The following is a 16,342-nucleotide window of genomic DNA, read 5'->3' as shown; positions in this document are numbered from 1 at the left end:
CCATAAAATGAGCTCTTCAGCAACTTCTGAAGGAACCACTCCATTAGTATTAAACTGCATACGAGAACATAGTGCCTGAATAGAGCTAATTACTAAACATTAATGGTAAATACTTAATGCATCAAAACATGAGTGGCAGGTGCGCAACATCTATTAACGATTACAATTAAGAAGGAGCAAATCTTAAGAGAGTAAGAGGCCAGTAAGAGGCCAGTTATGTATAATCATTGCCAACCCCATAAAGCAACCTAATGCTCCAAACCCCAAATGAATGAAATATTCAATTTAGATTTAGCAGAAAGGATATGGACTAGATAGGTAATGTAAAGATATGTTACTGGAAGAAAAGCATCCTAGAGATTTTTCTTGAAAAAGATTTATGAAAAACAGCTCTGAAAGTTAAAAGATGGGGAAGGGACAAAGAGACAGTTTGTCATTATATGTGTGTCAAAATGAATCATGGTTGAAGAGAATGTACCTATTTAAGTACCAATTTATTTAAGTAGCAATTACATGCCAATAAAGCCAGTTTGGTCTAATAGTTAAGGCACCAAGCTAGAAACCATGAGTTCAAGTTCCACCTTAGCCATGAAAGCTAGCTGGGTGACTTTGGGCCAGTCAGTCTCTCTCAGCCTAAACTCATCACATAGGATTGTTGTTGTGAGGAAAATAGGAGCAGGAAGGTATGTGGGATACATTTGCTGCCTTGAGTTCTAGTAAAAATAAAGGTGAGATACAAAATAAATAAACAGTAATAATAGCAAACAATAATTCTCAAGTCCTGAGAAATCAGTATATTGGACTTCTACTGTTATGTGTGTGTGTGTGTGTGTGAGAGAGAGTGAGTGAGTGAGTGAGACAGACAGACAGACAGACAGAGAGACAGACAAAGAAAAACTAAAGATGTGAATGAACTTAAACACATTTCATACTGGTACCTGGTCAAGAAAATGGTGTCTTAAGTAGTCCATAGCTTGGAATATGCTCCTTGGAAGGGGGTGACTCGTTCTTTGAACATTTAACAGTAATGGTACTCCAAAAACATTTTTATCTTTATAATCAGGGGCTTTTATTTTTCTAATGAATTTTGGAATAGTCCTGAAAATATGGAAATAATTCATTAGTGGACAAGGGTGTCTAGGTAGTACAAAGCTAAGTGCATATAACCAGATTTTTGAATTTGTTAATAGGATAAAACAGGTTAAAAAAAAACCCCTGAAGTGCCAAAGCAATATCGGGACATTACTTACATTGCTTAATAAATTCCAACTTTATCGAGAAACAAGCTACTTAGACATAGTTATGTATACAATGGAGAAAGAAGTTTTACTTGCAATTTTTACCAAGTTTGGTTGACTTTTCTTTTTAAAGCGAATAAATAACCGATATTTTTTTAACCAAAATTAAACTTTGTTTTTTTTATAACAAAGTTTTTATCATTGCATTTCATAATGACAGATGAAAAACAATGTTTCCAGGCTCTTCTGCATTAGGGTAGGAATGTAATGCAGAATCAATGCTCCCTTCTCAGGATGTACCTTCCCTCTAATTCCAATTTCCTTTCAGTTCCAAAGCTTCTGAGTATCTCTTGATTACAAGTTTACAACACCAGTTTTTGGTAGCAGAATTATTGGTTTCAACAATGTGATTTATACTAAAAAGACGCTATGTAGGTCTGTTAAGCCTGCACAATGTTTGCACTTAATATATCCCATAATTTCCCCCAATGTGCCAAAAATCGTGGCTTCTATCTTGCTCCATGACATCCCTGCATCAGGAGAAGGCCAACAGGTAAGAAAAATGGGAGAGCCCCTTGCTGAAAAAAAAAGACTTTATTTCTCCTGCATTAGGCTGAAGATTCAATATCAGTATTATTGAATCTTGTATCAATATCAATATTCAATATCTACATACTGTAAATTACCATAAACCAGCTGATCTCTAAATATCATTCCTTTGCCTTTACACTTCTACTGCTGTTTGTTCCTTTCTTCATCTATCTTAAATATATATCAAAATATTCCCTAAAGTCTGTAAACTGCTTGTTTTTAATTTAGATACAATATATTAAATGGTTTGTATAAAATTCGATACCACTAACAAAGAGTTAAATGCAACGATGGAATTAGATACTACTGTAGAAAGTAGTGCTATGCTGAGCCACACTGAAAATAGATAAAATAATTCAGAACACATGTGGCACCTCCTTAAACTAATATTTTTCTGGGATCATGTGGATCATGTGGTAGCCCTATTAGAAAAGAAGCAGCAGAGATGTGAGTAGACTTTGGGAATAACTTCAACTGAGCTACCTTTATTTAAATTATTAAGGTAGGCAATGTTTTGAAGGTTTCACTTTCCACCAGAATATGCCAATTAGAGTGTTCTAGGTTCAGAGCCAAACTGGAACATCGAGAACTACTTGTTGATCTAAAACAGGGCAATCAAACTCAAGGCCCGGGAGCTGGATCCGGCCCACGGGGTACTCAGATCTGGCCCATTGGGCTGCCCTGGAAACAGTGAAGGACCTGCCTGCATTGCCTCTGCAAAAACGAAGCTCAGGAGCAGACCCAGATTTTGGCCGCAATGGCCTCCTGCAGCCCATTGCCAGCAAAAAGCTCCGTTTTCACTGGCAAAAGCTGCAGGAGGTCATGCTAGCCAAAAATGGGGCCTGGGGGGCACATGGGGCCCACTCGAGTGCTGTTTTTGCTGGCAGAGCACTCAGGCCACCACAGGTACCCCGGGCACGAGTGATGTCAAGCTGGCCATGCCCACCCAGGCCCTTGAGGTCAAACACATACAATTCTAAAGCTCTTTATTTCTTTTAACTTACCAGTTCCATCCTTGTTTGCTAGATGGAGAGTATTTGTCCATTAAAGTAGTTAATTTTAACAAAGCAAGCTTTTGTATGCGGTTCAGACAAGTTGCTGATTGGCTGTCCGTTTGTAGAGAAAGACTTTCAAAATGTGTTCCTTCTCTACTAGACCAGGGTCTCCTCGCATGCCTGAAAAACAAAGTCATAAATGTTCTTTAGTATTAATGGCATTTTCAGTACTCATTCTATATCTAAAGGTATACTGGTCCATTGAAAATTCTAAATGTTTGAAAATATCTTATAAGAATATATTATTATACTTGGTTACACAATCAACCAGATCATTAGACTGGATTTGTTATTCCTGTCCGCCTATCAAGTCCTTTCCATCAACCTGGGTTAAGCAGATATTGTTGTTTAATAATATTAAAGACGTTGTCTCAGAACATAAGCTGTTCTAAGTAAAGCTGCCTTTTGCAATTGACTGATGGTGAGTTTGTCAATGCTGATCGTGTTAAGAGTGCTCCAGATGCTTTGAATTGCACCTAAGATGCCTATTATTGTTGGTATTAACTCTACTTTCTTTTCCCATTCATTACTTAATTATATAAAATTAATAATTTGCCAATCATAATTATACATAAAAACCTGAAACATTTCACATTTAGTTAAGTTGACATTGTCATTATTAAGCAATTTAATCCAACAGCATTTAAAATAGACCGCTTTCAGGGTTAATCACACTGATTAACTTATTTGTTACACATTTATTCTGATTCTTTGCAATTTCAACAAACCTGATGGAATGTGTTGGTATCATCCCTGTTCCTGTTCCCATTACATACGTCAGTTCCATTAGACCCTGTTCACCAAGGTGTCTGCAGCTGTCTTCACCATCAATATTTGGCAATTCTGCTGATTTCTCTTCTGAATGCTTTTTAATTTCAAGATGGATTTCTTTAGGAGATGACGGGCATGGAGAACTAGATTGGTTAGAGTAACTTGCAGAATCAGAGTCACCATCATCAGATAATTTCTCTGTCCATTGGTTGACCAACTTCCTGAGTCCATTCACATGTTCCATAACATTGTCTAGTTCCGTAAAAACATCGTCATCATCAGTCTCTGGTGAATTTATTTTGTGAAGATTTTCTGGCACATTGTCATATATACTCAACCTGTTATCCATCAGTGAAGGAGAGTCACATGACTCTTCAGGCTCCTGAGAATTACTCTTATCCCTGCTTCTCTGGCATCCATGAAAACTGCCCGTTCTCCAGTTTACTGAGGTATTGTCTATTGGAGCTAACAGGCTATATGTAAGCACTTTGGGGAAAGTCCCAGGCTTATGACCTTGTGGTACCTGAAATACTTTGTTTTTGTGCAAACATATCTCACTGTTGGAGTTTTGCTCAGAAAAATCACTCCTTAAGGAAAGCTTGCTGGGATCAAACTCTTCAGCATACATTCCTCCTCTTTTACTGTGTCTCCTTACTTTGCTGACTGGGCTTGGGGTGCTCACAGTGCTACTGTCTCCAGACTGGCTGCTGCTGCTGCTACAGCTCTGGGGATAGTAAGAAGGCTGTATCACCCGACTCACTGGTTCATCAGAAATGTCTATGCAATTTAAGCTTCTCAACTTTTCTTCACTCAATCCCTCTAGGAGAATAGGCTCACTGATGTTGAATTTGGCCTTCAAATGTGTTTGTTTCTTACAAGTGCCACTTCTTAAGCGCAACTTCTCCATTTTCTTTATGAAACTGTTTCCTTTTTTATGGCATAGTTTATCCAAGTTCTTGTCTTCACTTGTCATATTCAGAGTCTCAGTAAGAGAAGGAGAGCAACTGGAAACTGAGTCAGGGGATGCCAATTTATTCGAGGAACAGGTTGAAGAGCTTCTGCTGGTCTCAACATCGCAAATCTTGGGAAAATTGATTATATCACTATCCCCACTGCTAGAACTATGAACTGAAGTTTTGTCATGAATGTCTCCTTGATCCGAAAATATAATATCCCCACTACCGTTACTTTTAAGTCTCAGGTTTTCAGGCTTTAGTGCACAAGAAACCTCTATATTTTCCAAATGGGACCATCTTTTGGTACCTTTCTCATAAGTCCATTTGTTACTTATTGCACAAGGTTCTTCATCTTCAGATTCATCACTCTTAAAGCAAATAAAGAAATTTAAAACATAATATCACATAGCTAATCAAGATCTGAAAATAGCATTAACTTTTTTATTTTCCAAAATAATGTTTCAGTCAAGTTTCCGACTAATGAGCCCAAACAAGTCAGCACTCTGAGACTTCCAGCTTCAAAAAAACTGCTTTATTGAGTACATGATTTTGGCATGGATGATCTTAAAGCCAGCTCTAGTTATTTCCCACGGTTTCAGTGTAATTAAAAATTAGAGATTCCTCCCTCCCTTAGAGTCACAGGTCACATTGTCCAACTAGGTGTTCTGGTATCTACCTGGCAACTGGTTTTAGTCTCTGGCCGGCACCTATTGGGAGCAACTTGGTTCCCACTCCTCTCTCCCCTCCCCAAGCTGTGTGGCAACTTGAGAAATGGAAGATGGCTGCCATGGGCTCAATCTGTTTCACAGTTGACAGTTTCATTAAAAAAAGGCTAATGCTAGAAGAGAAAAAATGGCAGTCCTACTGCTGCTCCGTCTGTATAGCTCATTTATAGGCACATACAGATCTAGCAAATCAAGCAATTCTAATATTTGAGAACAGTATTGGAATATTTTATTTAAGTATACAACATCTTTTTGCAACACTCAAACAAATGTGTTCAACCTAAACATTGCCTTATAAGTGAAAGAGTTTTAAATCAAGAAATCCTTTAATAAACTTCTGGGAATTCAATCGTTAAATATTACCTAAATTTAGTAATTTATTTACTATCTACTGTATTTAAAGAACTAATATGGCCACCTAATTCATACAATGATCTTGGGCAGCTCACAACAATTAATATAAGCAGGAATCATAACAAAACCACCCTTTCTACCAATCACTACATTAATGAGTGTCTTGACTCAGTCTCCATCCTAGCCCAGTATATAGCGAACAGCCATATCTTTATGGTCTTCCATGAAGTTAGAGGATATGATTGAGCCATTTAACATTTTATATGCAATAAATGAACTGGTAGAATCATGTAATACTATAGATATAAATTTGTTAATACCCTTATCACACACAGAAAAAAACATGTCTTGTATATAAAAATGCTTGGGTGAAAAAAAAATAGTCCTATCTTCTTTTTAACTATGTCCATTTTAGTTTAAAAATATAATAAGTAAGACTATTATATTTCAAAACACTCTCACCTCATTTAACATCATGAATATTATGGAGGGAATAGAGTATACAGATGGTATTTAGGATAACATATCATTTCCAAGTGAGAATATATTATATACTTATAACTGAAAATTAATACCAGCAGGAAAACAGTCTTTATAGTAAATAATATGTTGAGAAACAGATTTCTCAAAATAATACTCTATCAAGTAATCAGTCAGTCATGAAGACAACCAATTGCCTCAAGGTGGCTTCTTCCATTCAGCCTCTGAATCGTTTCCTGCTAGGTTTAGGTGTTTTTTTTTAAAGATTTCTCATATCATCTGCTTATAACCACTAGTTTCTTTAATGCTGACGGTCATCTGCCAATGAGCAGATTCAGAAGGACAAATGTAATGTATTGGAGATGATGTTAGGCTCATTTGTCTGGTTAATAAGAATAAAAGTTGTGAGTTGGTGACATGATGGACCATAAACAACCCAGGGATGGTCTTTGCCAAACTAGCTAATACAACAGTTTCATTCATAAGTATCTATAAACAAAAGTTGACATGTAGTCCTGAGGCAAACACAACCATGCATACCAATGTCTTTCACTTTATGGTAAACATTTATGAATCATAAACATACCCGCTTTCTCGGCTTACTTATTTCCATCTTCATTTCTGCATACTTATTCAAGGTATTTAACCGTCTGGAGAAAACAAAGAGTGACAAAGTTCTATAATTATGGTTGTCTTTCATTTTTAAATATGGCACAATTTAATTATAAGCAAAATCTTCTCCGTATTGGTGAAGACAGCGGCCAGGATGGGTGATGCTCTCCGTTCAGATTGGTGGACTGAGTCTGACAAAGTTGTTAGGTCCCGCCTCTGTTGCCGGGGAATCCAGCTTTTGGCTCAGTCCGTCAGTCTGGACTGACACGTCGAGAGTTTCTCTTCATTCTAACTAATATTTTCACCAATATTCCGGTTTGACTTTGGACTGTATTCGATCTATTCTCTGGACTTGTGATTGTATCTTTGGACTTGTGAGTTTTATTTTTATTTTATTTTTATTTTTTGGTTTGTCAAAGTCCCCGCAGGTGACAATATTTGTTGCCCTGGGCTGGGGCCCCGCGGCTGACAGGAAGGTTCTTTTACTAAAGAACCTTTTCCCATTGTTTTCCCCCTGACAGAAACTGGTGGGGAAACTTAACGATCCAAGGATTAAAGCCGCGGGGGGGCGGTGGAGTTTTCACGCTCCCACGGCCGGAGGGAAGCTGCTTGCCTTTCTTTTAAGTTTTGACAGTTGTGTATTGGCAGCGGCAGAGCGGCTAGCACGGTTTCTGCTCGGAGGAGTTTAGCAGAGCTATTTTAGGCTTCCTCGTCTTTTTCTAGTGTTGCCTTTCACTGGCAACACTTTCCCTCCTTTTTTTCTGGCCGTGATCGCCCGGAATTGGCCAGCAAGCCGGCGCTATTTTCCTTGCAGCTTCGCGCTCTTTTTCCTTTTTCTGCGGGCGCCATTTTCAAACGGCTGCAATTTTCGCGCCTATTTTTTTCACATCGGCTGAGCCAATTTCACAGGAACGCTGAGTTCCGACCTTAGCAGGCATTTTTACTTCACAAGTTGGCTGCATTGTTTCTAGCCTGCAATTGCACTCCCCATTATTGTGGCAACAGCCTTTCAGTACTTAGCTGCAATTTACAAATACTTTCAGCTAATTAATTGCCTGGGGTGGGCTGCCTGCTAATAGGAGCGCTGAGCTCCAACCTTTCAAGCATAAGGAGAGGAAAACTTGCCTACTTGCCATTCAAGGCTGACCCTATATTAAGCTCTTCCTGTCTTAATTACATTGTCCCTTTATTTGGCCATCCTGCTTTATAGTTCAAGCATGCCCAAAGCCTTAAGTAAATCTAGGAGAGCTAAGGACTCTGACTCTCCCAGCAGGGAGATACCATCTGTGCAAGAGCATGACCCAGCGCTGCCAGCTGACCGCATACACAGCGCTTCCACTATTAAGGCAAGACCAAGAATTTCTGGTTCGAGGGCTATCAGTAGACATGAAAAACAGCACGATCTTGCCCTGCGCAAAATCTGTGATAAGGCAGCATCTAAATCCTCTGCTCAGGTTCGTTCCTCCAATCAGGGTCACGCTCCAACTGGTTCCCCCAGCACCGTATCTATTGATCAGGTGTCGTTGCAAGGTGATCTTTTACCAATATCTACTGCTAATCTCTGGGGTGGAGCCTCTAATTGGCCTGCTGAACAGCCAATTAGTGGCAACAAGTTACTGGAACCAGCAGCAGTAAGAAGGGAGCTTGATCCAGTGGCTCTTACCACTAACTAAACTGTGGGCATCTCTGCTCCCTTCTCTGGCGACATACAAGCCATGGTTGCCCAAGCTATTCAACAAGGCATTCAAGCAGGCCTTCGTCACTCCTCCAGAGCTACCTTGGAACGCTCTGCAGCTTCTAACCAACATCTTGATCAGGAGGAGGATGACTCTCACTCCTATGATGACACGGCTTCCCCCAATAACTCTATTCTTACTGAGCCTTCTGCCTTCTGCATTGGAGGAAAGTGAGATGGACCTCTCTGACGATGAGGGTATGGCCCCTGACCAGCCGGCATTTACAGGCCTTTTTCCGCCTAATTTATTTAAATCTCTGCTCTTCAAGGCCATAAAGGTGACTCAACTTCACGCACCGGCGGGGGAGGTATCATCCATTCCATCGCAGGGGCCCGCTGCTTCTCTATTTTCTGAACCTGATCGAGCCTTGGACACTATTCCGGCCCCTCGTCTTTTTGTGGACGTTGTTAAGAGACAGTGGTCAACCCCAACCTCAGCTCCACTCCCTTCATCAGCAGACCGACATCACTTCCACGTAGCCTCTGACTTGGCTTCTTCGATGCAACCACCTACGGTTGATGCCCCAATAGTGGCCTCTTTCGCAGTTTCTGCTATACCTGGACAACCTGAAGAGGCCTTGCGTCCTGATGACAGGCGCACGGATCAAGTGTTACAAAGAGCTCACCAAGGGGCCACTTGGGCCATTCGGTCTGCGGCCACTGCATCCTTTTTCAATAGGGCCACTTTGCTCTGGCTCAAGGAGCTACAAGAGAAATTGCCACTGGACGATACCAGAATCCAACAGGACCTCAACAAGGTTGTGGCAGCCATACAGTTCTCAGCAGATGCCACTTTACATTCCGCCAGGTTTGCCTCTCGAACCGTGTCATCTGCGGTTGCTGCTCGCCGCATGATCTGGCTACGTAATTGGCAAGCGGACACCCGCCATAAGTGGCGCCTGGCATCCACCCCCTTTGGGGGGGAAAAGTTGTTCGGGGATGGTTTGGAGCCACTGCTAATAGAAACCAAAGACAAAAGAAAGATTTTGCCGTCGGTCCAGCGTCGAGGGGAGTCTCGATTCACTCCACTTTCTAATCGCCCTTCCGTTCGGGGATCCGACTGGGGGGCTGGATATTCCCGTTTTCAGGGATCATATGTTTCTAGGCAACGGGGGTCACACGACAGGTCTTTTCGCGGTAGACCGTATATGAATAGACGGCCCTTTCGAGGGGGAGGAAGCCGTCCTATCCGACGCCGACGTTAACTGCCATAGTAGTTCGCCCATTGGCGGCAGATTAACTCTTTATGCCGACCATTGGGACGAGACTACATCTGACTGCTGGGTCAGGGATACGGTCAGATCTGGTTTATCATTGGAATTTCTTTCTTCTCCCCCACAATTCTTCATTCGCTGCCCGGTTTCTAGAGACGTAACAAAAAAGATCCTCATGGAGGCTGCTATTCAACACCTTCTACTCATAAACGCTATTCAGAAGGTACCACAGGACCAACATGGCCTAGGATTCTATTCTCTTCTGTTTCTTGTTCCCAAATCATCTGGTGGGTGGAGACCTATCCTCGACCTTAAACGTTTGAACCAATACATAGTCTATAGAAGGTTCAAAATGCAGTCTTTACAATCTATTCTAGACGGCGTCAGGAAGGGCGACTTCCTCACTTCAATAGATATTACTGAGGCGTACTTGCATGTCCCTATTCGCCCCGCTCATAGACAGTTTTTACGGTTTTGTTATGCAGGGGTGCATTACCAGTATACGGCCTTGCCTTTCGGGCTGTCTTCAGCTCCGAGGTGTTTCACTAAACTGCTGGCTGCGTTGGCGGCTTCCCTCCGATCCCAAGCAATTGCCTTCAGTGTTACCTGGATGACATTCTTATTTTGTCAACCTCGGTTCAGGGGCCCTTAGGGATTTGCGATAACACTGCACTGTTTGGCAGATCACGGGTTTACTGTCAATAGAGAAAGAGTCAATTGACTCCGGTAACCCGTATACTTCATTTGGGGCGGTGATTGACTCTATTGAGGGCAGGGTATATCTCTCAGGAGCGTCAGAATAGTTTGCGGAGCTTGCCTGCAAGGTACAGCGGGAGCGTAAGGTTTCTCGCTTTCTACTCTCCCAACTCCTAGGGAAGATGATATCTTCCATTTCTATCACCCCTTGGGCCAGGTTGCACGCTAGGGACCTTCAATGGTTTCTTTTGCCATTCCAGAAGGCAGACAGAGGATCATCTTCGACCAAGGTCTGGGTTCCACAGGACGTCCTCAGATCTCTCAACTGGTGGCGGTCGCCGGCTCTGGCCAAGGGGTTCTCTTCACGCCCACACCGCTTGGTGGTTACGCCAGATGCCAGTCTCTCCGGCTGGGGAGCCCACTTCGAGTCGGACTTGGCGCAGGGCACATGGATGGCCCACGATCTACGGCACAACATCAATTGGCTAGAACTTCGAGCCGTGTACCTAGCCCTCCGTCAGTTTCAACAATCAGTATCGAACGAGCACGTCCTGGTGCTCACAGACAACATTGCCACAAAGGCGCACATAAATCGCCAAGGGGGCACCAAGTCCCGGTCCTTAATGCGGGAAGCCATGAGATTGGGTCTTTGGGCAGAACGCCACCTTCAGTCACTAACGGCGGAACACATATCTGGAACTGCCAATGTGCAGGCGGATTGGTTGAGTCGCCAGACCATCGACCCCTCGGAATGGCGTCTACACCCAGCGCTTTTCTGGACCCTGACGGCACGCTTTGGCATTCCGACAGTGGATCTCTTTGCGACTCACTTAAACGCTCAACTCCCACGCTTTTACACACGGTTTCCATCTCCCCGAGCAGAAGGCGTCGATGCCATCCGCAGCCCGTGGCCGACGGGTCTGCTCTACGCCTTCCCACCCATCCCTCTCCTAGCGAAGGTGGTACGCAAGGTGGTGGACGAACGGGCGGAGATCATCCTTCTAGCACCTCATTGGCCACGGAGGTCATGGTTCGCCGATCTGGTGTCTCTGTCGATAGCTCCACCCTGGCGGATACCTCCAACCGTCGATTCTCTCAGCCAGGGGGCAGTGGTTCATCCGGATCCACACTGGATACAACTGACCGCTTGGCGATTGAGCGGCGCACTTTGAGACGGGACAACATCTCACTAGGCGCAATCCGAACTATTCAGGCTTCTCATAGACCTTCCACTCAACGGATTTATTCTGCCACTTGGCGGGCTTTCTGCTCTTGGAGTAGCTGTGTTGGAATCCTACCTCTTCGGGCCTCGGTGTCGCATGTTGTGAACTTCTTACAGGATGGTTTGGAACGGGGGCTTTCCCCTAATACTCTACGGAGACAGGTGGCGGCACTCGCTACTGTGTTGACTCCTAAGAATCTCTCTTCCTTGACACAGGAGCGAATCATTCAGCGCTTCTTGAGGGGAGCCACTAACCTGTGTCCTCCTGTATTGCATAGGTATCCCACCTGGGACCTGGCTGTTGTTTTGAATTCGCTCACAGGACCACCTTATGAGCCGCTATGGAGACCAGTTTACGCTTGTTGTCTTGTAAAGTTGCCTTCTTGGTTGCGATCACGTCCGCGCAGAATTTCGGAACTGGCGGCTCTTTCTGTCCGGAGCGACCTTTGCGTGTTTCACGTGGACCGTGTTGTCCTGCGTCTAGATCCGCCTTTGTACCTAAGCTAAACACATCTTTTCACAGAATGCAGGAGGTGGTGTTGCCTGATTTTGTCCACATCCTCGCACCCATCTGAGCGCCGCTGGCATTCGTTGGACGCTCGCCGGGCACTACGTATCTATCTGAAACGGACAGCTGACATTCGTAGGACGGAGTCTTTGTTTGTCTCTTTTAATCCTCTTTCCTTAGGTACTAAGGTGACGTCTTCGACCATTGGCAGGTGGATACGGCAGACAATCGCTAAGGCCTATGATTTACAATCCCACTCAAGACCCGACCATGTGAGGGCTCATTCAACCCGTAGTGCGGCGACTTCGGCGGCTTGGGCTACACAGGCGTCATTGCAGGAGATCTGCAGGGCGGCTACATGGACTAATCCTTCGTCCTTTGTCAAGCATTACAAGCTGGATAAGTTTGCTTCTTCGGAGGCGGCCTTTGGACGTAGGGTCCTGCAGCAAGTGGTTATCAGGGGAGAGCCATCAGATCAGCCAGAGACCCACCCGTAGTGGGGACATGGGGGCTTTGGTATGTCCCATCCTGGCCGCTGTCTTCACCAATACGGAGAAGGGGCATTGGTTCTTACCTGAGATGCACCTTCTCATTTGGTGAAGACAGCGGCCAGTCCCACCCTTTTCCTTGTCTGATCTGTCTCTTGCCTTTCTCCTACTTACCTTTTTTTCTCGACGTGTCGAGTCTGATTCATTGTCTTCGCCAAAAGCTGGATTCCCTGGCAACAGAGGCGGGACCTAACAACTTTGTCAGACTCAGTCCACCAATCTGAACGGAGAGCATCACCCATCCTGGCCGCTGTCTTCACCGAACGAGAAGGTGCATCTCAGGTAAGAACCAATGCCCCATCTCTTTATTTTTTGTGCCCTGTTCCACTGAGGATAGTGTCTCACTTTGTTTGCTTCTTAATGTTTTTTTAAAAAGCTTATACAAGAAAATAGGCATTGAGATACGTATTAATAACAAAAAATATGGCCTGACAAAGCTTTGAATTTTAAGAAAAAGATTGTGGCTTGAAGTCTTCCAATCAATACATAAAAGGTTATAGCTATTTTCAGTATCATTCTTATCTGCATTTTAAATGAAGAACGAAAGAAACACAATTCACATCTTCTTTGATGAAGTGCTATAGTCCTGTGAAAGATATTCAGAATTTATTTCACTAGCAAAAACTCCCCTCAGTCACATTCTATTCAGACACAAAGGGACACAATCCTCATAGCAAGATAGTCTCATCTCATTCAATAGGCCATCCTAATTCAATTCAATATGAGTTGGTATTGAGGATAGGGGGAGTTTTCTGATACAGATGTTCAGGCGTTTCATTTGGGTATAAGAAAATGGGAATCCTCAAGCATAGCTTCTTTTTTCTTTTAGTCCAGTGAATTTTTTCCACTGGATTAAAAACTTCCCCTTGACTTTTAAATTGTGAACCACTTATTGTCTATTCAAGTGAAATAAATATTCTCTATTTTACACATTAGCAGTTATTAATGAATTATCTTTTTATTCTGTACAGTAAATGGAAAAAAAAATAAAACAGTTGCAGACTCCGAAAAGTGTGATTTTTTTCCATAATTGTTAAATCTCAGGTCCGTGCTATAGACTGACAAACATTTACCACACTCTTACCTTTTCATTTTTGTAGAGGGAAAAATTTATAGTAATGTAACTATATATGGATCTCAATAATAAATGAGTTTATTTTTAAATTACGATTGCATCTTCTGTTATATACCATTCCCCTAAAAACTATGACTTGTGCTTCATTTTTTTAGGAAAGCCATTAAAACTTGGCTGTTCAAAAAGATCTCAGGGGTTAAAAGTTCTTACTGTCGTTCTCACTCATGTTGGACAGACTATTTTTTTAATGTAATTGATACCCTCAATGTATATGCTATCTTCCTTTAATGATCACTTGTTCAGTGGCCATTTAAAGTTACGACAGCACTGAAAGTATTTATGAGAGTCCTCATAGTTGCGACTATCCTGAGATCGCAATTCAGGTGCCTTGCGAGTAGATTGCAATTACTCCAGTCACAGCATCCTGCAATCATATGATCACTATTTGTGATCTTCACTGCTGACTTCTGACAAGCCAATGGGGAAAAACGGTAGGAAGTTGCAAATAGAGACATTGCACTTAATGACTAGGCAGGATTCACTTAATGACAGCAACTGGAACTGCTGCGATTGCCATCGTACAGTCACATGAGGTCACACTTTTACACATATTGGTTTAGTGATGGAGTTCCCAATCCCATCATTAAGTGAGAATGACCTCTTATGTGTGCTTTTGGTTGTTATTTTTTAAAACATTCATAATATTGTTATCTTATTTCAAATCTGATTTTCAAAGGTTGAATATATGCAAAATATTCAAAATCAGAATGGTCAATAATTCCAGTGGCATATAATTCCAGTGAATGGAATGGAAAGGTTGTCAGTTCATACCAGGATCTCTGAGAATTCACTTGCTCTTTTAATCTTCACATGCATTTTAAAGGAAATTTGCTACATATAGCCTTCTAGCAATATATTTAGGGATGAAGTAGATTAAAATATTATTGTGCAATTTGTTTGCAATTTAAGCAATTATTCCCGAACTCCCCTGAGGTATAATTGGTAGTTGTGTAATAGATGGGAGGATTTTTGCTTTCCAAAACAAAAAAAAGTAATGTAATTATAACATATGTATAAAACTCTTCAACTGCTCTGGCAATATTTCAGCACTACTTAACCACCTGCAGCATTTTATTCAAGCTCTTTCCAGAAAAATTCTAATGCCTGATTTTCAGATGATACTTTGGGACCAACCAAAAAAATTAAAATAGGAACCATACAGAAAACTGGGCCCACAGTTTTCTTACCCCTAGTACAATTAAACACTACAATTACAATTTGCAACCCAAAGAAAGCCACTGCAGATACTAAAGCACTGGTAAAATGGCAATTCCTCATTACCTGGCAATCTTCCATTTTCTAGTACTAATAGTTAAAAATAAGCGCACTCAGAACAGATTTTCTCTCAAGCTTGATGATAGGAGCAATAACAGTTTATCCAAAGGAAAAAGCATATTATCTTCATCAAAGACACACAATGTGGAATATCAGACTTATATGAGTTTCAAAGAGACACTTGAGAGACCCTTGAGAAAATTAAATTTTGAACTGGGTCTCCCTGGTCCTAAATCCAATACATTTCACCAGTGGCGATATTCAGCCAGTTCTATCCGGATCGTGTGATCCAATAGTGCTGGTGGCTGGAGGTCCTGCCCACCCACCCATCGCGTCCTGTTTTTGACCCTCTGCGCATGCGTGGAGGAGGTGTGGCAAGTGTACTGAACGCGTGCACACGCACGCTAACATTTGCAAACTGGTAGCGAAGGTAGGTGAATACCACCCCTAATGCACACTATACTACACAGATGGTAAATGAGAAGTTACTTTGTCCTAGGCCTACTTGCTATTTTTTGTTTCAGCTTCTGGCATGCTACTCAAAGGTGCAATGTATTCCTTGACATATATAAATTTGTGCATTGCTCTGACTTAAAGCCTCTTATCTAGGAGTACTGTAAAAAAAATCTGAGCATTGCATCTTAAATTCTGAAATTTCATGTGCAATGGAAAAATTATGAGCACCCATCAATTGATTTATTTCTGATGTGTAGCCTGAAATATTTGACAAAATGACTTAAGTCCAATTCATAAATTTGGTGATACTACTAAAATTCTTCCACATCATTGTCAAGCTCATATTTGGACAACTATAAACTTTGCATAGATCAGAAATTAGCTACAAGGGGGTTTTTTTCTTACAAAAGTCCACTGAAAGTCCACCTGAAGTTGGAACACATATATTGCGTACAACAACAATACATATTCCTCCAGATATCCAAACAGGAACAAAGTAAGATACAAGATATTAGTCATAGCCCACTGACTTCATTAAGTGCTTCACTTAATTAAAGCCTTAGGTTATCAGTCCTAGACATCTATTACTAAGCCAAAAAGAAATTCAGACCAAAGTTTACCTGTAGAGAGATTCTATTTCGTCTTGATCTAAAAATTCATGATCTTTCCTCACAGTTTTTATGTCGACTGGAAACTGCATATCTGAAAAACAAGTTCCAAATGCTACGCTTTAACTTTTATTTAACATTTCTAAAGTTAAGAAAAACAACA

At 41.9% G+C, this 16,342-nt stretch overlaps 1 protein-coding gene across 4 annotated transcripts in view; it reads right to left on the bottom strand.

The window, feature by feature from the left end:
* LOC131191957 (rho GTPase-activating protein 7-like) overlaps positions 1–16,342 on the bottom strand; it is a 113,485-nt gene that overhangs the window by 13,622 nt on the left and 83,521 nt on the right. For all 4 annotated transcript variants that reach the window (XM_058170629.1, XM_058170631.1, XM_058170630.1 and 1 more), the window contains 5 exons: positions 16,192–16,273; positions 6,757–6,820; positions 3,613–4,979; positions 2,834–3,004; positions 939–1,098 (listed from right to left, as the gene is read on the bottom strand). In XM_058170629.1, coding sequence (XP_058026612.1) covers positions 939–1,098; positions 2,834–3,004; positions 3,613–4,979; positions 6,757–6,820; positions 16,192–16,273 — 1,844 coding nt within the window. The remainder of the gene's footprint in view (positions 1–938; positions 1,099–2,833; positions 3,005–3,612; positions 4,980–6,756; positions 6,821–16,191; positions 16,274–16,342) is intronic.

This window comes from Ahaetulla prasina, chromosome 2 (assembly GCF_028640845.1).
Source record: "Ahaetulla prasina isolate Xishuangbanna chromosome 2, ASM2864084v1, whole genome shotgun sequence".
NCBI lineage: Eukaryota > Metazoa > Chordata > Lepidosauria > Squamata > Colubridae > Ahaetulla > Ahaetulla prasina.
Note: the sequence above shows the minus strand (reverse complement) of the source record. Positions and strands in the feature narration are given on the sequence as shown.